At 43.2% G+C, this 22,423-nt stretch overlaps 2 protein-coding genes across 3 annotated transcripts in view; one reads left to right on the top strand and one right to left on the bottom strand.

Moving 5' to 3' along the window:
* Positions 1-1,819: 1,819 nt before the first annotated feature.
* Positions 1,820-10,612, top strand: LOC128416016 (ubiquinol-cytochrome-c reductase complex assembly factor 2). The gene is made up of 4 exons (XM_053393010.1): positions 1,820-2,005; positions 8,126-8,200; positions 8,734-8,803; positions 10,079-10,612. Exons 1-4 carry the CDS (start codon positions 1,868-1,870, stop codon positions 10,171-10,173), a joined length of 378 nt encoding a protein of 125 aa, XP_053248985.1. The 5' UTR covers positions 1,820-1,867; the 3' UTR covers positions 10,174-10,612.
* Positions 10,613-11,689: 1,077 nt separating this feature from the next.
* Positions 11,690-22,423, bottom strand: part of ITPR3 (inositol 1,4,5-trisphosphate receptor type 3) — a 102,091-nt gene continuing 91,357 nt past the window's right edge. For both annotated transcript variants that reach the window (XM_053393007.1, XM_053393008.1), the window contains exons 50-58: positions 20,611-20,783; positions 19,870-20,034; positions 19,259-19,451; positions 17,206-17,310; positions 16,388-16,512; positions 15,681-15,846; positions 14,708-14,868; positions 14,047-14,208; positions 11,690-12,644 (exon numbers count right to left, since the gene is read on the bottom strand). In XM_053393007.1, coding sequence (XP_053248982.1) covers positions 12,576-12,644; positions 14,047-14,208; positions 14,708-14,868; positions 15,681-15,846; positions 16,388-16,512; positions 17,206-17,310; positions 19,259-19,451; positions 19,870-20,034; positions 20,611-20,783 — 1,319 coding nt within the window. In that variant the 3' untranslated portion in view covers positions 11,690-12,575. The remainder of the gene's footprint in view (positions 12,645-14,046; positions 14,209-14,707; positions 14,869-15,680; positions 15,847-16,387; positions 16,513-17,205; positions 17,311-19,258; positions 19,452-19,869; positions 20,035-20,610; positions 20,784-22,423) is intronic.

Raw genomic sequence — 22,423 nt, 5'->3', positions numbered from 1 at the left:
AAAGCCACAGGTGCCATCTGGCAAAGTAGTACTCAGAGCAGTCATATGGAATCTCCATACATATTAAAAAAAACCACTGTGAAAATGCGTTTTTAAAAAACATTTTGAAAAATAAATTGAATTTTGCATAGCTCAGTGTCACCATCTAGTGTCACACTTGTATATTGCACTTTACAACAAATTTAAAATGTTTTATTTGCAGAGTAAACCCACTGAAATCCATGGACTTAAGTTAGCCAAGTTATATCTATTGATTTTAATGGGTCCATTGTGACCACCAGATACCATCTTAACACAGTTTATTATGGCATGGAGTTTCATGGGCTTGAGCCCACATCATCAGATGCAAATGTAGTTCATTTTCTGCCAAGATTCAGACAACAACTGTGCATTTTACATATCGTGGGCTATCCAACTAGCCCTTCTGTGTTAACCATATGATTGCGTCTTGGAAAGAAGAGCCTTAAAATTATGTGTGGCTGTGCAGACTAAGACTGCAATTCTGTCAACATTTACTTCACAGTGAATCCCAATGAATTCTTACTTTGGAGTAAGCATGAATAGGATGGTACTGCATAGCTGTGGTCCTGAACTTGCTTCCGAAAGACTAAATGAGACTCACTTCTGAATTAACCCCTAAAAAGTACTATGCATCTCATAGAGGTGAGTAAGAAACAGATCCCCTCCAACTAGCCATGTAAAGCACGTGGCTTCCCCCAAAGAATACTGGGAATTTGAGTTTGTTAAGGGTACTGGGAATTGCTGCTCTGTGAAGGATAAACTACAATTCCCATAATTCTTTGGGAGAAATCATGTGTGAATCAAACTCAAACTTGCACGGGTCTCCTTTGCTGCTTTGCGTAAGACGACGCCCCTACCAATCTCTCTCCACTCCCAACACGGGCGCACCCGTAAATACCGAAGAATGAGCACCATCCCTAAAGTCTTCCTAATCCAACGAATCTGCATAGAAATAGGAAAAAATAACGATGTAACATGTTGCCAGATTTCTGGTTTCTATGGACTCCGTCCCCGAATCCCCTTGCGCAAATCCACAGAAACCTGTAGAAAAATTCTGAATTTTACCGCAGCTGTCATTGGGCGGCCAAAGAGATTTCAAAAGATAGCAGCAAAGACAAAGTGCTCTATGTGATTCGGGCCTTGTTTCTTATTGTGACAAACGAATGCAGTTAGTTTCTGAACATTTATAAATGCAAAGTCTCTGCAGGCAAGCTTCTGTATGCTACTGGAGGAATTTAGGGAGATCGACTTTGGCTGCAATTTGGGGGTGTTTTGCGTGAATCTTTCTCTTTTCTTTTCCTCCCCCCCCAAAAAAAATCCAAGCAAGTCTCAGACTGAACCCCAAAGTGCAACCCTGCAGAGCTGTCTTAAAGCGCTGGTCTCAACCGCACATTTTCCAACTTCGGGAAATGATGGTCGGTATTTGGAATTTGCATTGGCAGGGCTACTTTTCAAATGCTCAATTAGTCCCGAGTCAGGAGGAGGAGCTTGAAGTCCCTTTGCCGCTAACTCATAGTTTTCAGTGGGCACGACCCAGCTGCTCAATCCCAGATTTCTCCGTTCATTTCCATGAATCAGTTTCGCCAATGTAAACCCGGAATGTTGTCATCCTGAAAAAGAGAGGCGCCTCTCTAATTTTTCTTATCTCTGCGGCCCCGCGGGTCTGGGAAGCTCTCTGGTTTCATCTGCGCAGGTACCAATCCGCTCTCTCCGCTTTAACTAGAGAGGAACTAGAGAGTCGGAGGAACCAATCGCCGCGCCTCCGTTGGGAATACTAATAACGGGATTAGCATAGCCCGGACCACGTGAGCCACGCGCCAATGGTGTCGCGCAGGCGTCTGCCAAGATGGCGGTGACGCGGTACCGGCGCTTCTTGAAGCTCTGCGAGGAGTGGCCCGTGGAGGAGACCAAGCGCGGGCGGGACTTGGGCACTTTCCTTCGGCAGAGGGTGGCGCAGGCCTTCCGCGAGGGAGAGAACACGCAGGTGGGGCGGGGGCGACGCCCGGAGGGGGAGGGGGAAGGTCGGCGCCCTGGCCAGCTGGTCCCCGTATTATTTAATTCACATTTATGTGGCGTGTTTAGGGTGGCCACCCTTGTTCTGGCAAAATACAGGGCGGTTTGATCTGGTGCTGAAGTGACTTCAAAGCAATACAATCTATTTCAGACGAACAGCCCCTCTGGAACTTGTCACACGTGCATACATACACGTGAATTTGTAAACCTGTCTGTGCTTAAGCACATGACCTTTCGCACGCCCTTTCCAACACGTGCATTTGGTAACTTGGGGGAGAGAGAGCTCAAATACAGGGCGTAGCATTTTGCATGAAATATGTCCTGTATTAAACAGGAGGGGTGGCAACCCGTGTGTGTTTGTGCCTCTGTGTGATCCTTTCAGGGCCGGATTTAGGTTTGATGAGGCCCTAAGCTACTGAAGGTAATGGGGCCCTTTTATATGTCCAGCTGTCCTTTGTCAACAACAAATGGTCACTGTTTTTTGTGTTGAACATATGCTATATGGTAATTTATGGACCTAATAGGTATCTAAAGCCATTTGCACATAACAAAATATGTATTTTATCAAAGTAATTGTTGAACTGAAATACAATTAAGAAGAAGTATATTAATAATGAAACCATTATTAAGCTCTCAGTGTATGTAGGTTTTATTTTATTTATTTTTTATCTTATATTTTGGAAAAGTACATCCAATATTTTTTCCCTTAAAAATTTTTTGGGGCCCTCAAGAGGGTGGGGCCCTAAGCTATAGCTTGTTTAGCTTATACATAAATCCAGCACTGGATGTTTGTGTAGCGTAATGGTGAAGAGACGGCACAGGTTCTGGGTGCTTATTCCCAAATACAGTTGTACCTTAGAAGCCAAACAGAATCCGTTCCAGAGGTCCGTTCGATTTCCAAAACATTCGGAAACCAAATCGTGGCTTCCGATTGGCTGCAGGAAGCTCCTGCAGCCAATCGGAAGCTGCAGAAGCCTCGTTGGATGTTCCAGCTTAAAAAGAACATTCGCAAACTGGAACACTTCCAGGTTTGCAGCGTTTGGGAGCCAAAACGTACAAATGCCAAGGCTATCGGCTTCCAAGGTACAACTGTAGTTCTTTGTCTTCAGTGAGGCTTACTCCCCAGGTAAGCGTGCACAGGATTTTAGCCTGAATCAAGCAGGCCCTGGGGTGAGTCATGCTTGTGCTCAGGGCCAGCCCAACACATTTTAGCACCTGAGGTGAACCATTAAGATGATGCTCCCACTTTCCAGGCCAGAGAAGAAGGGGGGAATGAAGATTTAGGGACAACAGGAGAAGAAAGCTCTTCATTGGTATATGCTACCCTATGGATCCTGCTGCCTGAGGTGGTTGCCTCATGCTAGAGGCCGGCCTGGCTAGAGTAGCCAGATTTGAATACAGGGTGGGGTCCCTGCAACTTTAATAGTTGTTCAGAAGAGGGGTGCTTTTGTCAGGTGTCCCTGCCATGCAAGCAATTTTTAAGGTGCAGGAACCCTGCCTTTTATATCTATGGGCCTCGTCCAAGACATTCTGCTGCCTGAGGTGAATCCTTCCCTCCCCAAGTCAAGAGGTGGAGTACGCCAAGGCCAGTCATGTTGTTATTTGGCCAGCTGAGGCAGAAAATCCTACAAGCGTCTCTCCCCTGTTCTGGCAGTAAAATACAATAATAAATGCATCATAGTTTGGTACCCTTTCAGGACTCTCAAAATCAGCTGCCTCTTGTGCTGCCTAATATTAGAGCCGGCACTGTGCATCTGACCACTCTGCTCTCAGGTTTCCAGGAGAATTAATGAACTCCATTTTAGAGCTCTTCACTATCTAAATGCTTTTAACATATATGTATATATCTTACTTGAGACCTCACTCTTTGTTTAATGGGACTTGGTGCCAAGGGGCAGAGCAATCTGCACCCCACTTGCAATGGGCTGGGAAGGCTAAGCTAAATGGGCAGGAGTGCCATTGATGGGATAGCCAGTAACAGTGCGCAAGATCCCCAAATGGGGTATTCCTCGGCTTGAGCCGATCTCACTGCTGCTGTGCAACAGCATGAGGCCCAATCCAATTGCATGTTGCAATTGTACTGCCCCCAGTACAACAATTGTACTGTTTGCACCAGGGCTCTGAATGCAGTATTAGCCATGTAAGCAGCAGGAGTGAGGGCTGAGTTACAACTTTAATATGCAGGTTACTTCACTGTGTGGGTTTTTGACACTTCAGAATGAAAAGATTCCATTGGAAATGGGGTGACAAGTTAGAAAGTTCTTCAGTTTTTTCCTGTGTAAGGTGGGATTGCCCTCCACCGCAGCATGTGGCAAGGAAGGATATAAATGTAATTATGATATCAGTTGCATGAAATTCTCTGATAAACTGCTCTTGACAGGAGTAAATGATTGAAGTGCTGTATAAAAATACTTAGATAAATTCACTTCTCCCCAGGCCACTTACCATGACTGCTGTGTAATGTCCATAGCCTCTGTTTTTCTCCGGATTATAGCACACTTTTTGAAAAGACCCAATCACAGGAACACACCTCTTGTTCCAGGTGGCTTAAGAGGTTAAGGCTGTGGCTTTAATAGCATATACAGTGGTACGTCGGGTTAAGAACTTAATTCGTTCCGGAGGTCCATTCTTAACCTGAAACTGTTCTTAACCTGAAGCACCACTTTAGCTGCTGCCGCTGCACCGCCACTGAACAATTTCTGTTCTCATCCTGAAGCAAAGTTCTTAACCCAAGGTATTATTTCTGGGTTAGTGGAGTCTGTAACCTGAAGCGTCTGTAACCCGAGGTACCACTGTATAGAGACTTTTGGCAAGTGCATTTCGCCACGCAGTGGTGAAAAGAGCTGCACATGTTGAAATTCCCTCTTTTGACTTACTCCAATAAAATATACTCTTATGTGTATTATCATCACAGTGCTCTACAAATGGGTGTCATATTAATTCTTACATGAAAGTTCCTTTTCAGAAATTTAGTATATGATGTGAACCTTGGTGCAGTGGGGAACTTGAAGTTAGGGCCAGATGAAATGAATAGTAGGTATCTGGATCTGACTTTAAGAGTTCCCTAGTTTCTCATTAAAGTCTTTTGTCTCTGATTTCCAGCCAGAGCTAGGTTTTCTGCTGGCTCTGATGCTTTCAAAAATTATTCTTTTTCATTTTTGAAGTACCTAAATGTATCCAAAGGCTATACACAGAGTAAAGCAAAGACAGTCTGAGCCCACAAGCTTACAATGTAAAAGACACAACACAAAAACAAAAAAGGGGGAAGGAAAGGAAGAGAAAAATAAGGAAACTCGGGGACCAGTTCTTACTTAGTTTTTATAACCATCAGTTTCATTGGAAACGATTCAGGGGAGGAACATGCCAAATGGCAGCTGGTTTCTTAGCTGAACTGATAGCCCTCTTTCTGTGCTGCAGTCAAGTGCCAAAAATTGTTAGCTTCCCTTGCCCTCCAGGTTGATGCCGGTTTAAAACCAGGTTCATTTCATTTGCGGGATGTATCAGCTTTTGCTGGATTATTTCCAGGTTACTTAACTGATAGAGACGATTTCTATGGCCTTGAGCTTTTCTTGATTTCAAGTCATGATTTGTTCAGCACTGAAAATGTTTTGGAGTCAGTTCTTAATGCCTGGGACATCAGTGTATGTATGCATTGTGGTAGTACATCACCACATTATGGTCTCCATGGAAGAAGAATGCATGCTTTGCAAAAATTAATGAAATAAATCTATGGCAGACACTCATTTTTAAGAGTGTCACTATCTTCTGAACATCCTCAGAGCAGGACTATTCTGTTACTTTTGTCTGCTCCATCCATTTCGGAACGTGCTTTTCCTTTCTTTTGGTGCTCAGAGCAGCTGATTCCTACCTTAATTTTCCAAAACTGTCATCGGTTTTGAAAAATTTAAATTGATGCTTGCAGCACTGATATCAATTTGTATGTATAAAATACTTTATATAGTAAAGAGATTATTATTTTTTGCCAAATAGCAGGAGGGATGCATAAAGAGCAGAGTCAGAGATATAAAGGTACTTTGTAAGTCTAATGTCTGTTTTATCCATGTGTAATGAGATGTGCTGGGGCATTTTTTCTTTTTTGAAAAGCTATTTCTGCTTTCCACATGATAGCTGCAACACTATCAGGGTTTTTCAGTGTGAATACAAAAATATGTAAAACTCAGTATTATACAAGCGGCCTGCCCCATTTTTCTGATTTGAACACCGGCCAATATCTTGGGCTGTGGAAGAAAAGACACGTCATATTATTCTGACTTGCATAATTCATGCAGCCGATTATTGCTTTCCAAGATGCCGTTTGGTCATTACATGACTACATTATCATTCTTGTAGTTTATGTCACATTCCCCCCCCCCCCAATCTCTCATTAAAAACATATGTTTATGCATCATTTTTTCTATCTGAGAAGACCAACTATAATAAAACTTAGAAATGAATATGATAGTTAGATGACACACCTTCCACATGACCTTGAAGTGTGCTTTGTCCTCTTATCTAGTGCATCTGGGCCACAGTTATTGACAGTATCTTAGATTAAATGCATTCCCCCCCCCCGCTGTGAAGAGGTTTGCTCATGTTTGTTGATCTGTTTGGCATATTTTGGAGCTGTTTATTCTGCAAACACTTCTTTGCAGCACATCAGTGTAACGCAGTGTGAAGAAATCCTGTTTATTTGAATTAAGTTGTAATGGGTGTTGTGTAATGTGTTCTGACATATGTATCGTACTGTGCATTGTAATGTATTCGATGTAGGAAGCTTTCTGTATGGTCTGGTGAAAACTAGTTTTAACTGTTGAATGGGGCCTTAACTGGCAGCTGAGAGAGAATCCTTAGTATTCGGGAGGGAGGGAGAGTATGCATATTTTGTTTGCTGGGTGCAAGCTTGGAATTTTCAGTTAGACAGTGGGATTGGATGGAGCTGGACTTGAGTGGCCAGAATAAATGTGTGCAATATTGTTAGTTAATTGAAAACTGGAGTGGGCTGGAGACTTGGAGTTAAGGGTGGTCAGTGACAGCAGAGGAAGGGGGTCAGGGAAGAAGGAAGATGGAATGCCTTGTTGGCTGAGAACTTGCTGTGGGTAGCTGAATCACTTGGCTTAGGCTGAGGAGGAAAAGGGAGAACCTGAACGTTGGTCTCTGGTGACTGGCAGGAGAGGGCAGATTTCCAGGGCAATGCAGCAAAAGAAATCTCTTCAATAGGTCAATAAAGGGTTGGATGAAGAGGCTTCCAACAGAGTCGTCCATAATAGTGTTAACTGGGGTGGAGAGAATACAAAAGCAATTTGGCTAAAGGGCTTTAATCATAGAACTCTAGAGTTGGAAGGGACCATGAGGGTCATCTAGTCCAACCCCCTGCAATGCAAGAATCTCTTTTGCCCAATGTGGGGCTTGAACCCACAACCCTGTGATTAAGAGTCTCTTACTCTACTGACTGAGCTATCCAATTTACTGTTCCTTTAAAGCTGTCTTAGCTGGATGTAAGCTATTGGTATTTAAAGTGACAGTAAGAAGTTTAAAAAGTATAATCTAAAGATAAAGTGCTATTTTTGAAGTAACCAGAAAAACTTTTGTACTTCATAATTGTATAATAAATTAATGTAATTATCTCTGTTAATTATCTGTATCTGACTGGCTTTGTACCATGCCTGTACCCCACAGTTAAGGAATATTGGTAAGCTAAGGGTTCAAGGGAAATAAGTGAGACTCAATGGTGGCAGGGCCTGGGTTTAGAATTTGCCATTGACATGGGATTTAGGTTTTTGTCATTTTTGAGTAAGTAAGAAAATGCCCCCTTCCCTCAATAGACAGTTTCATCTGTTCACAGTATATACTCAGGACTTTTGGGTTGATATGTGAAAGAGCTGGAGCTTAGATAGGTTTTTGCTCAGGGATGGGCTTCTGATTGTATCTTAACTCAGTGACTCTGTTGGAATGGATATGAATAACAAAACTAGTTTGCATTTTAAAATGTAATGTAACTGGTAATACAACACTGGTAATATAAAATTTCTTTTCAATGGAAGTGCTGTTTGCACTCTAGGAATAATTTCACTGTACTTTTGTACTCTTGCAGATTTCTGATCCAGTGACCTGCGATGAAATGTTTGAGAGTTTAGCAAAAATCCATACCAATTACTATAAAAACAAGGTAAGTCCTATCACTGTGGCTGGGTACCCAGTGTTAGAATCTGACAGCTGCCTCTGGGATGTGTTTTGTAATCCTGATACTGACCCTTCTGATTTATCTTTAGCAGGGGAAGCCAACATGGCACCTTCTAGATGTTGTTTGACTCCAGCTCCCATCAGCCCTAGGCAGCATGTCCAATAAAATCATAGAATTGTAAAGTTGGAAGGGACCACAAGGGTCATCTAGTCCAACACCCTGATAATTATCCCATTATCAGGATATGGGATAATTATCAGGGTTAATGGGAGTTGAAGTCCAATAATATCCAGAGGGCACTATATTATCTACCACAGTGCCTTTGCTTTTACTGTGTAAATTGGAGTGGCAAACCTGTGGCTCTCCTAGTGTTAAGACTACAATTGCCCCAATCCGTCACTACTGGCTATGCTTGATGGGAGGTGATGCCATATGAGATGAAAGATTAAGAGAACATTGTTCTGAGGGGAAGCAGGAGGATGCTATATTTATATATTTTTTTCTGTTTGTTTGCATAGTATCCACGTTTGAAAGATACAAGCTTTACTGGGGTGACAGTTGAAGAATGCAAGCTAGTCCTTGCAACAGGTATTTGAGCAAACTATACTTTATCCATCTACTGTTCTGTATCTGGTTGGCTAAAATGATTCAGCTGCCCTTTACATCCCCCCTGCTTTGCGCACAGGAGTTTCCTCCCTCCCTCCTTCCTATAAATAGCCTTCCCATGAGCAAAACATTATGCAAAAGCTGTTTGTAATGCACCAATTGTATTCAGTCTTTAATATTAGTGCTAAGAGTAACACGTTACTTGAGGAATGTGGCACACTATGATAAATGGATTTTGTGTCCCAAAAAGTTGAGCTTAGTCTAGAAAATAGATGCAAGTGGGACCTGCAATTTCTCACTCCCTAACAGCTGTTCAAGGTGCCAGCCATTCCTTCTCTTGCAAGCTGCATGGGCTGCCAAGGAGGGGTGCCGCCTCTTGGTTTTTTTACAATAATAATTTGTACTACTGAATACTTCAGGGTCCACCTGACCATGCTGATACTGCTCTCTTGTTTCTCATCAGCTGTTTTGCCTCCAATCCTTTCAGTACAGAATTGGGGTTTTCAGCATTTAATTGCCCTGCATTTGAGACACACAAGTCTGAAGAAGGGAGTGTGTGTTCCCAGAGCTAATGAGCCTCAAATTAAGACTCCCGGTCGCTCCCACAATAGACATCAGTAATCAACTGATTTTGTTGCTTTCCGTTCTTCCTGCATTTGTGGTTTCTGCTTGGGAACAAGAAATATGATAAAGAACAGTCTAAATTAACCTGTGTAGAAGCTGCTTTCTCTGCTTGGTTTCACTTTTTACAGTTCAAGAGTTTTCTATTATACTATGATTTATCTAAGCTAACTGTATCGAGACAAACAGCCTTTATAGAAATAGTAAATTTAAGCATTCCTGAAGTGTCCTGAAGCTAAATAGCAGTCTTATGTTCTGGCTGCAGTGCACAGAAAATGCTAGTCTTTGCTGGCTCCACATGTACTGTTCTGACTAAGGAGAGCAGGTCTGCCCCGGGCAGCGAAACATAAACTTACTGAGATGGAAAGGAATGGTTGTTTCACACCTTATGGTTTTTAGAGTGTACTTTAAATGGAGTGGTTGGACATGATTAATGTCAGTGTTCAGGCATGTGAACTGCACAGGCACATGCGCCAGGGAACTAGGACTGGCTGTGGCTTTCTGTCACATGTATACATGATGGCAAACATGCATATATCACCATGTTACTGTTTAAGCAGCCTCTGAAAGAAAATTGCTTTTATAATGAAAACCCTATTATTATTTTTTGTCTTTTCTGACTTCCTCTTAATGCAGCTAGCTTGAAGCAGATGGAAGAAGCAAAGAAAGGAAAATGGACAAAGTTACGTGAGAAATTTTCTGCCAAGAATCCTGAAGAAGATTCCAAATGATAACTTCGTGACACTAGCCAATTTTCCTAAAGCTCTATATTTTGCCTCCTTGAAACAGAGGTTTGTTTGTTTCATTTGCTTACCTAGGATGATGTCAGACCTTTTAAAGCAAAGAGATCTGGTTTTGACATCTCATCTCAGAACCATTTCTATCTCAGGGAACAATGCTTCAGTACTGGTGAAGCTATTCTGGAATGGGACAAGTAAGCCCTTCTTGATTACATTGGTTTTTAGGAAGATGTTAGAAAGCCTTTAAATATATTGACGGGGTTGCTACGCTTCAGCATGTCTAGGTGTTTGCATGTTTTTTAGGGAAAGGCTGTATGCTGATAGAAGACAGCTGGTATGCAGTTGATATGCTGGGACATCACTGAATTGTATTTCACAGCTTTTTAGAATTCAGAATATTCCCAAACAAATACAGGCACTATAGCATACAGATGTGTGGTCTTGTGTGTTTTACTGGAATGCCACCACTTATTCAAGGAAGGCACAACTGCCATATGTTGGTGCAAAATTGTTGCAGTAGAGCACTCATTTTCAAGCTTTTTGTTCTGTAGAACACCAGTTTTTGCTGTAAAAAAAAATGGGCAACAGTAGTCAAGTTTCTAAAAACAAATGGTTCACCATAATCTGCCCCTGCAATACAAGCAGCATCTGTTCTCATCTAGCATGAGAAAACAGGGCCAGTAGGTCTTCCAGCATTCTGTGCAAACATGGAATTCACCCTAGAGTGAGCCTAGGAACACCCTGGAATCTTCTAGCAAGATTAGTCGGGCTAGTCAGAGCATTTCATGAAAACCTACCGAAAAGGATATGTCTGAAATATTTGCTTAAATAGTTTCAGTATCAAGCAGAATCCAACTAATCCAACAGATCTTTAAAAAATCTGCTCAGTCGTATTAATGTCTGACAAGTCTGTAGCTTTACCAACAAGCATATCGAGAGGTGATTCCTTCTCCCTTCCATTTTATTGTATTTGGTTCTGTTTGTGTTAACTTAAGGAAGTTACCACATTAAAACTTAAAACAATATTTGTAAAATATTCCAGAGCAAGACAAATTGCAAAGCTGCACTCTTGATTAATGAAATCTTTTTCCCGCCCCCTCCAACCAGCACTGTAATATGTACCCTTGGGGAACACCCTGCTTGGGTCAGAAAGGAATGGAAAAGCATATGGAGGATGGAACAAGGAACTGTCATCATCTCTCCCTAATCATCTCCCTCTAGTGGCCACTCTCACAGTTAGACAAACCTGTACCTAATGTACTTTGTTTTATTTACAGTTGAGTTTGAGTTGTAGCCTGGCTGTTGAAGTCGAACTTGCAATGCTTCTAAATGGTTAGGGAAATGCTCTGGGGCAGTGTATGTTGATTAGGGAAATTCTAAAACAAGTCTTTCGCAGTGTGGTGCCCTCCAGTTCACACCAGCCCCAGCCAGCATAGCAGGGCTGGTAGAGGTGTAGTTAATTTACATCTCAGGACTTTTATAATGTACTCTTGTTTTCTCTCCATCCTTCTCCCCAAACTTGTTTTCTTACACTAACTAACTAATGACCCTTCAATGTCCATTCTGATGATAGTTGAAATATTTCTGCTACCTTGCATTAGCCAGCTGAAATAATCCAGTTCTACCACCTTTTAACCTTCCCAGAAGCAGGCTAACGCCTAAGTGTGTACTGTCTTCTAACCTATTGTGTGGGCAAGAGGGGGAAGAGATTGCTCTTTCACAGTGCAGCACAAACATGCAATCTTCCGCTAACGCTGATAAAAGTCTCTCCATGGAACGAAATGCCATTGCATTTCTCAACAATGGAATCTGTCGCTCGTCTTCAGTCGAAGTGTTAAGCTAATAGTAGTTTTTCTTAGTTTCTTCTTGGGTTAGATAGGATTCTAGAGATGAAGAAAAATGCCAGTGACTCCAGGAAAACTGAGATGACAAGCTTGTAAAAAGAGAGATCCATGTATGTTGAATTTCATGGACTCTGTTAAAATAAGTTAAAATATAGCAACTACTACTTGCTAGTAACAGTGTCAATCCTATTTGCACCTGGCTGCGAAGCCATCAAAATGTAGTGCATGGAGACAGATAACCCATGTTATAGCAACAGAGCTATCATAAGGAGCAGCAAAGCTCCCAAATGTATGGTAAACTATGAATCCGCACAAAGCGACAAATCATACTAGTTGTCAGCTTCAGGTCTCTCTCTTGAATAAAATGCAATCAGCCCTACTGGAGATGAACAGAAGGTGGTGCCGGAATGCCAAAATATGAATCAACATGACATGAATCGGCTTTCTTTGATGGATGAGATCTGTGCTGGCAACCTAGTACCAAATATCCTCCTCAGGAAGTGCATATGTAAAGTAGAGTTTTAGCTTGGTGAAGTAGATTCTGCTGTCTCAGTGGTTCAGACTGTTCTGGACATCCACAAAGCCCATCCGCTGCCTTCGCTTCCTTTGCTCTGTCATCTGGAATATAAAAACGGGGGATTTAAAAGATGGTTTTCATTTCTTCAGTTGAATTCACAACACCATTCTTTTACCAAATTTACATGTGTTCTCTGCCACAAACCCCTGCATGTTGAAGCTTGTGAGGTCTTTTGTTAGGTGTACTCAGCTAACTGGCATTCCTCGTGTAGAAATGTACCCACACTTCTCTGACCTACATGTTGTAGAGCAGGGAGGGGGGTTAACCTTCAGCCACAGGCCAGGGGTGCCAACTTGAATAAAATATGAGGGAGGGGCAAGTAAGCATCACCCTGATTAATTACAAGACACTGCAGGCACACACTATTTGAATGGCAATGCCTATGCTTAAAAATTTCAGGGGGAATTAAGCTGCCCATTCATCAGCTGATGCACATAGAATTCAATCCATAGTTGTTCTCCCCCCCTGTTGCCTGTGGGCTAACTATGACAGATGGGTGGTCCTGTTGGGTGGGGGAGATGAAGATGTAGCCCATAAAGGTTCTCCACCCCCATTGTAGAAAGAGATCAGTTAAGGCAGATGTTATCTTTGGGACAGTGCATCCTCTACTGTTAATCTTTTTGGGGCAACCTGCTATTAAAGGTAAAAGTAAAGGGACCCCTGACCATTAGGTCCAGTCATGACCGACTCTGGGGTTGCGGCACTCATCTTGCTTTATTGGCCGAGGGAGCTGGCGTACAGCTTCTGGGTCATGTGGCCAGCATGACTAAGCCACTTCTGGCAAACCAGAGCAGCACACGGACACGCCGTTTACCTTCCCGCCAGAGCGGTACCTATTTATCTACTTGCACTTTGATGTGCTTTCAAAATGCTAGGTTGGCAGGAGCAGGGACCGAGCAACAGGAGCTCACCCCGTCATGGGAATTCGAACCGCCGACCTTCTGATTAGCAAGTCCTAGGCTCTGTGGTTTAACCCACAGCGCCACCCGCGTCTTTCACCAAATAAGAGTTCTTTGCAGAACAGCATTTGAAAAGACTAACTGTGGCAATAGCTACGAGTTGGATTGTGTGCTTGGAATATACGAGAGGAATAGTTTGAATCTCAAGGCTGGCAAAGGCTAGCTATTTGCTACATTGTGAATTGTAATCCTAACGTTTTATTTATTTATTTTGACAGTTATTAACCATGCCCTCTGGACAGCCTGCACAAAATTCAAAGCAATAAGATACCTTTGTATTTCTACAAATGTTGCCAGGGCTGCTCTGTGCTTCATCTAAAAGCAATTGCATTCAGACAACAGAATTTTTTTCCCCAGAGAGCATTATTTAGTTGAAGGGTTAGCAAATGTGGTCTAATTTTATGACATCCAAAAGGGCGCTGCTTCTCTTAGTTCATTCCTTTAGTCCCTCCCCAAAGCACCCCGTTCCTAAAGTTTCTCATACCTGCTCCTTCAGCTCATTCAGCTGTGATGTGAGATGGGATACCAATTTCATGGTGGAATTCAGTTTATCCTGTAGACACCGGATCTCGTTCTGCTCCCCTTCACCTTCGTTGCTGACCAGTGACATGGCTCGCATCCGAGGGAACCAGTCCAGGTTCTTGTTCTGGAACAGTCATTGCAGGAAACAAGAGTTTTAAGGGAAGGAATAACTAATCAGAACGAAAGTAGCCTGGCACTGCAAAACAGGTAGGGCAGAACCTAAGAGAGGGCAGTTAACTGAACTGTCAAGAACAAAGACTCTGGTGCTAAGTGCTGCCTGTTGGAGCAAGAGAGAGGAGTTATCCATCCACTGATGGAGGAGCAATTCTGCAACAAAGCTAGAGCACCCAGTGTATTAATAGCATCCCTTCAAAAGCACTATACAGAAATTAAAAACCAAGACAGTCCTTGCTTACAAGCCAGTACAGGTACCAATTCTTGAAGTTACATCCTCTCATACATCTGGCCACTGGCAGAGGCCAGATTGCAAAACTGAAGGGAAGTAGACCCAGGGCAACTGATTTTATTTGAGATTATATACCTCACACACAGGCTGCCCACTAAAACTGCCTTTTTCCAAAGTGAAACTCTTGCCATCATGCAAGAGTATTGATCGCCTTTACCTTTATCATTTGTGCTACGTAGCTCTCAGGCCCTGTGTAGTCAGTCTTGTTTTTGACTCGCACCAGCACTATGAAGTACAGGTAATTCCACATGTTGTGTTCAAATTTAATGTGCTCCTCAAAAGATACAGTCTTGTTGTCAAACTTGTCCCTTTCGAGTCCTAAGGAAGTAATGAAGAAAAGGAGAATGCTATGTTATCTAGCAACTGCTGCACCCATCCCTAAGTCCCATTAAAGAGACTGATTTTGCACGCATTTTTCTCTACTTGACCTCCACTTGTAGCATACAGAAATATGAACAGCATAAGTTGGTCAGTGGGGTGCTAATGGATGGGTGGTCATGTTCACAGCAGGGAACTGGAAGAGAAAGCCTTTGGGGTTCTTCCAATCTAATTTTAGCAGGTCTTGAGCAGAAAATGGCTAGTGCCTAATGTTCACGGCTGAGCAGTTAAATTTCAAATTATAGTACCTGTTTTGGACACTTAAAGAATCTCTGTAAAACTGAAAACATGCCTTAAAAGAAAAGATGGATGGAGTAGTTTATAACCACTTCAAGAGACGTCTTGAAATCTAAACACTAACGTTATCTCAAGTGATATTGCACTTCTGCCATTTTGCACCCACTGACAGACCATCAGAAACCAATAAAAATTTGCTTTGAAAGTGAAATTGTGAAAACTTAAATTTGAATGCACTAAGATGGGATACATTTCTGCTGTGTTTTGGATCCTGTATGCAGGCCAATGAATATCTGAAATACAACATATGTTTGTATTGTGGGCAGTTTCAGCTGCTGCAGTCAAATGAACACCCAAATCCTAATTCTCCTTTCTGTAGGGGCCTGAAGAACACCCCCTGAATACTTAGTTTACTTTTGGAGAAGGGGATAGTTCCTCCACCAGATCCATCTTGTTGGATGTTTGCTGAATATATGGGGGTATTTCCCAGATAAATAGTTTCCCTGGGCAATTACCACATATAAAACACGTTGTCTTCAGGATTTCTTCTTTTTTCTGCTTCTCGCTCCTCAGATCTGCAAAGGTGTCGATGATTACACCAAATATGAGGTTGAGGACTATGATTATGACAATGAAGAAGAACAGGAGGTCGTAGATCACTCGAGCAGGGAAAAGAGACTCCTTTAGGACAGAAAGACAAGGACAGCCATTAAAAGAAAGCATGGCTTCTCTTATCCGCTTTGCTGAAAAATCCCAAACATTTCCCTCTAGAAATTGGCAGACACGTTGCCAACATGCCAGTGGCTACAAGTTGAATAGATTTGTTTTGTAAACAATGAAGAAAATATTTGGAAGGATTGATTGTGTTAGGTGTGCATAATGTTAGAATTGTACGATCTCACAAAAAGTGAAATTGTGAGAAAAGACCTGAATTTTAAAAGTAAAAAATGTGAGAAGGGATGGTAGTAAACCAATGTGACAAGATCTGTCACACCCCTCAGGTTGGGGACCCCATTTGACCCATATAATGTGGCATTTGGCATTTGGTATTTAGCATAGGTGCCCCTGCGCTATGTCACAATAGACAAACTATTGGGAAAATCCAAATATGCACACCACAATGGTATGCACTGATTTCAGTAGGGCACAGGCACCCTTTGTTGTGCTGGTTTAGACCCCTAGCCAGCGTTGCCTAACATGGGTTGCCCCCAAATTAACTCACATCTTTGGACGGCTTCCTGAGGATGTCACCCACACCACCTCCGTTTCTGAGGCCATGATTCAGGACAGTGACTATGCACATGAGCAACGTGTCACAGGCACGCTCTGAATTATCTTCCTCCGCTTCTGGAATGCAAGCAAAAGTGCACTCAGCAGGAACACAAACAGAGCACCTATGATTAGCTTTCAGTATTGTGAAATCCATATTTCTTAGCTTCATTAACTATATGCAGAAAATACCTGCCTGTTCTGCCTCATCCTTCCTTTTTAGAAGATGGAAGAAAATAACAGACATTTCCAATAGCCACGTGCAACAGCTCTGCTTGTTTCTAAAATTCATCCTGCATTATATTGTTAGGGCACTATCCAACTCTTTCCATCAGTGCAAGGATCTCCACTTGCGAAATGAAATTTCCCCTACTCCTCTCCTTCCGTGTTTGCCCCAAAAATCTTTTCTGGAAGTTCTCATGGTCCTCTGAAGCAGACCTGAGGAGGGCACAGGGGGATAAGAGAGGAGAAGAGTTCCATTGTGCAAGCAGAAATCCTTGCAGTGGCAGAAATAAGTTAGCTGGCTGCCATCCTGACTTACTTACATAGAGTGCCCCCTAGTCCCAGTAAGATGCTGTGGATAAGTACCAACAAAGTAACTTTGCATCTTAACTTGGAGATTAGATCTTACAGCATCTTGTTCTGACTTCTAAGACACAGATCAATTTCATCCTAGTTGCCCTCTCAAGGTGCCGGATAAAATATGCAAAGTTTCTCTTCACTCCCACAAGCATCTGAATTAGGGAAAGTTGCTTCAGCCACCCCACCTACCTTCTATCACTTTGGGCTTGGCAACACCAGAAGAGCAGCTCATTTTGTCGCTACTGCATGTCTCCATAAAAGCGTCCATGTCTGCTTGCATCCCCAAAGGAGTACCTGGAAGGACAGGAGGCAGCAGAATTGTCAAAACATCAACTTTCAATTCATAACAATGACAAAGTCCAGAAAAGTTGTTCCTTTGACTGAAGCCATGCCAAAAAGTATCTCCCATCATGTTCTTGTTGTTCTAGGTTGCTATCTACCTAGTGTCACATAGCCTCACTACCACAAGCATCCTGTCCACATCCTTGAACTGTAACCGATCCCACAAGCTGTACTTGAATGATGCTCCAAGGACCTCCAACAAGCATGAACTAATGGTGACACTGTGTAGAGCACAGAGCCAAGTAATGTTACCACCAGACTAATTCACAAATCTCTCACAGGAGACTATTGAGTGGTCCATTACTGATGCCATACTGATCTGGGCCAACCACTTTGAATAGCTCTGCTGCACATTCACTAAGTACATAATAGAGGCCAAGAGATACACTATCTTTGCTCCCATCACTGCCATGTGGTACGAACAGCTATGTACTTGTACCTCAATTCAGCCAGATTTATGCCAGGACTTGCACTCCCTGCACTAGCTGATGTCTGGCCTACTTCATCACTCAGGGCTCCTCAGTAAACCAAGGAGCCTTCCAGATACCCCATGGCTGTAGAGAGCACTTAGAAGTGATTGTGTCAATAGAAGAGGGGGAAATGCATCTACATCAGCCAGCATCGAATGCACACACCAATAGAAGCTCTTTGAATCTCTTCAGAACAGAAGGGAGGTAGGGTGTCCAGACCAAGCACTCAATGAAACGTGGACATGTTTAAGGGTTGTCAGGGATCATGCTGAGGAGGAATGGTGCTGAGGAGGAATGGTGGGAGTGACCCCTTGACCCTAAATCTTCACAGGAGCAGGAGGACAGTATAGATTTGGAACAGTGGTTTGCAGAAGGGCCTAGATCAGAAGGCAGAAGCTGGGAAATACTGGGTGGGGAACAGCTAGGAGAAGAAACACTGGAAGAGAGAGGGTTAACAGATTCACAGTCTTTGGACAGCATTCCTCTGATCTCCCCAAAGTCACAAAGAGCTCAGAAAGTCTCAGAACAGAAAGCACAGAGGGTACAAACTCAGATTACAAGACGGAGGAGTGACGTAGATTAATAGGGATGGAGGAGTGTGTGATCCTTAATTGGGAGCACCACCATTTCTAGGAGATGTCTTCTTTGTTCTCTCACTGTGATTATTAAAGTATCTAACTGGTAAGACGTCCCTTTCTTTTATCTTTTTATCTCCTGACAAGAGGGGAGGAAGCCGATTCCCCGAAGCCTGACAGGGGGGCATGTTCAGTCTAGAAGGAGTGGATCAGGTGAAAATATGAATGAAGGAGGCAGAGCAAAGTCTCAAGCATTGAAGGTTTTGAGGAGATGATTTACAGAGACCTTCTGCAGGTGCCATGGGAGGCACACTGATGCCCAAAGATGCCATGTTGGCAACCCCTGAAGTGAAGCATATGAACCCACTGAAATCTACACACTTGAACAGAAGAGTCTTTATATGTTGCATTTTGAATGGGGGGGGGAGAGAGACTGCCATGCAAAACACATACAAGCCAGTTCTTTCACAGTTGCAGTACTTTGCTGGTAAAAGCTGCTATTTATACACTCATAAAAGGTGCCCAATCCAGGAGTCTCAAATTGCACTTCCCTTAAGTGCAGCGCTGAACGTCAAAGCCTCCAAATTGCAAGCCTTAAGGACATAAACACGCAGGAGTGGATTTAGCTTGCCCATTACCAGTTATTCATTCTTGGTTGAAAGGTCTAGTACAAAATCAAGGTGAAAACCAATCCTTAAATAAACACAGGAGGGAACATACAGGTTTCCGGTGTAATTGGATGAACCCCGGTGAAGACAAATGGGTTGCTTCAGAAGTCAGCAAATCTTAAAATCCCTTCTGTTTAAACCACTATTGTTAAATATAAAACTTGAGAGATAGCGGGGGGGGGCAAACCTTTCGATTTAATGTTGGGCAACGGGTCTACTTCAAGGATGAAGTCATCTTTCAGAAAGAGAAAGCCTACAATGGAGAAGAGGTAGACGAGGATGAGAGCCAGAAGGGCTGTCAGAAGAATGGAGCGTCCGTTGCGTGTCACACTTTTGATGACATTAAATAAGGTCTCCTCCCGGTAGATCAAGTCAAACAGCTGAAACAGAAAAATAATAATAACTTGCTTATATAGAATCAGTCTGAAGAGAACAGGCATTCTGTGGTAGTCCTTCAGGCACATAGTATTTATTAGCAGGTGAATGATTGCCATTCATTAATCACCAACATCCCCACTTTTCTCACAGATAAATGTGAACGTTCTTTTCCATAAAGGAACAAGAAGCCCTTTGGACTCTTGCTTCAAGAGCCTAGCAACTTCTCAGAACAGGAATTGGTTTGGTGTTGCTTGACAGTACCAAACCATCCCATCTAGTCAATGATTTGTATTTCTTTCTTGCCCACTTCATAAAATGAATAATTGCAATCTTAGCCAGCTAGGGAGAACAAAGCAGGCATAAAAAGAGGTGAAATGTTACGCATACAACAGGTAGATAATACAGAAGAAATTAGCATACCAAGATGCTGTAGAATAGTTCGTGCACAAAGAGTCCCAAGACGCTGGTCAAGATATAGGCAACATGATAGAGAAATTCCATATCCATGATCATGGCCTTATATCCTCGGATGAATGTTCCGCGGTTTCCAACAAAGCTCACCACAAACACAATCTTATTTGTCAGCTGTGGAACAAGCACAAAGCAGAGGGGGAAAGAGGCAAGCAGTTACTTTCTGGAGTGAGTTTATGCTGTTTATTATGCTACTTTAGCTTTATTGACAGCAATCTTCTGCTTTCAGTTAACACTGATATAAATCCATTGCCATTACATTTGCAAAGACAAACTGGTCTTAGCTCTAGGCATGGTGCCAGTACCTAAAACCCCTTGCTTCTTTGTTTGCTGGTTGGTTTGTCTCCTTAATAAAATTTATACACTGCTTGATTGTGTAAAAAAAAACACCTCAGCATTTTACAAAAGATACAACAGTAAAATCAAGAAAATTTCACAACCAAACCTAAAAGCACACAAAAGTTAAAATACTAAACTAGATTAAAATTACTTCGATTTTCTAAGCATCTAGATAGGCATATTTAAACAAGAATGTTTTTAACAGGTGTCAAAGAGTACAGCAAAGGCGCCTACTTGATCTCAATAGGCAAAGGGTCGCACAGTTTATGGTAGTTCAGTGGAACTCATTCCCAGTTAAATATGTACAAGACTGCAGCCAGAGTTCGGCCTGAGGTTAGCCAAGTGACTTACATTGAGAGCTCCCAGTATGTTCAGAGTGAGTCCAATGCCCAGGTGGTAGATGGATCGCAGGATCAATGCCACAAGGAGCGGTCGGATCCCATAGCGTCGGGTAAAGAGAGCCATGATGGAGAAGCAGATTAAAAGCCAGGAGAGCAGGGGGATCAGTGGAGAATCCAACAGCCCTGGAAATTCACAAATTAATTCATTAAGTAGCCAAGACGTTTGTTTGTAACATAACCTTCAGCAGCAGCTGCTGTGATGGAGCAGAACTGCTCTCCTGACACTGGCATCGCTGAGACTTACCTGGAAGGTGCGGGGGTGGGGAAGGGAAGGGTGAGGTTTGGATGCACACACACACCCCCACCAACCCTGACCTTGCCACAGTTCTGTCCCACCCAACACCTTCCAAGTGACAGAAGTGGAGCTCTGCATGCCCCGCTACTGATCACGTCGCACAGCATTAGGTGAGAAGAAACAAGCTTCGAGAGAACACAGCATTAAAGCACTTGCATAGCAACGGCCATCGAGGCAAAGCAGAAAGCAGTGAATGCCATTACTGTTCATCCACACTTTCGTTTGTGATTTCTAAGCCTGGGTCTCGTCGGAAAAACTGCAGTTTACTGCTGAACTGGAACAAACGTCAGTCGGATTTTCTGCAAAGAACTGCAGCTGACAGGGAGGAGAACTGGAGATGCCTCCTTGCCCAGGATGGTGCAGATGTGCTACTAATGCATAACCAGCAATGCCTAGTGGGAACCAAAGATGCCATCACCCTGTCCCCTCACACAGGCACTGCTAGCCATTCCCCAACAGCACAGCTGCTCAGTGGACCACATCCTGCCTCATCTGTTTTCAACCCCAGATCTGAGCACCCAGATCTAAAGGGATGCATTTCTTTTAGGAGACCACATCAGGGTATGTACAGTCTACCATGAGTGTCATCTACATCAGAGGTTTTCAACCTTTTTGAGTCCATGGCTCCCTTGACCAACAAGATTCTTTCTGCGGCACCCCTGTGGGGGTCAGGAGCCGGGTTATGTCACCCCTTGCCTGCAGAGCTGGCAGCCTCTCACCCTTTTTCAAACAGCCTCCCTTGTGGAGTGCTCCCTCAGCCTCCTCTCCCCTCTCCTTGGGAGTCCTCTGGGCAGCTGCTGCCGCCGCCCTTGGTCTCTGAACTGCCCAGCCCCAAAGAGAGGTGCCTCCTCACACTGCCCCTCAGGGGCCTGGGACTTGTCTGTCTATTCCTAACAGCGAGGGCTGGTGGGACTGGCTGGCTGGGCTCCTTCACCCACTTGCTCTCTTACTCCAAGGCCGCTTCAGCTCCTGGCAACCAGCACCCCTGACACCTGCAGAATACCTTGTGAATACCTGCAGAGCTTATAGCCAGGACTGCTACAACAAACAGCTGTGCAAGCCTTTGGGAGGCAGAGATGCAAGAGGGAGTCAGAGGAAGGAGGGAAGGAAAGATGGACAGAGGCCAGTGTTGCCTGTGGCACCCCTGACCATAATTCAAGGCACCCCAGGGTGCCACGGCACACTGGTTGAAAACCACTGATCTACATGCTTGTTTGTTTTGAAAAACACTCAAAATATACAAACAGAACACAACCTCTTACTGGGAACTGGTTTACCAAAGGTTTTGCAGAAAGGTTCTTTCCAAAGGGGGTTTATTTTTAATGTTCACAAAAAGATAAGTGATTAGGGTTTTTGAAATGATAGCTTATTTGAGGTAAAGAATGCTAGCGAGTTGGCTGCAAAGGCCTAGCTGGCAAAATTGACCGAAGAACCACAGGGCCTCAGAAAGCATTTTCTTTGCATGAAT

Source organism: Podarcis raffonei, chromosome 6 (genome assembly GCF_027172205.1).
Source record: "Podarcis raffonei isolate rPodRaf1 chromosome 6, rPodRaf1.pri, whole genome shotgun sequence".
In the NCBI taxonomy this organism is placed as follows: domain Eukaryota; kingdom Metazoa; phylum Chordata; class Lepidosauria; order Squamata; family Lacertidae; genus Podarcis; species Podarcis raffonei.
This window is presented reverse-complemented; position numbering and strand designations above follow the sequence as displayed.

What these genes read in the sequence shown, in the direction of transcription:
- LOC128416016 (XM_053393010.1), top strand. Translation starts at nt 1,868, where the DNA reads ATGGCGGTGACGCGGTACCGGCGCTTCTTGAAGCTCTGCGAGGAGTGG. An exon ending in GCGAGGGAGAGAACACGCAG is followed by an intron (nt 2,006 to 8,125) that starts GTGGGGCGGGGG and finishes GTACTCTTGCAG; the next exon opens with ATTTCTGATCCAGTGACCTG. An exon ending in CAAGCTAGTCCTTGCAACAG is followed by an intron (nt 8,804 to 10,078) that starts GTATTTGAGCAA and finishes CTCTTAATGCAG; the next exon opens with CTAGCTTGAAGCAGATGGAA.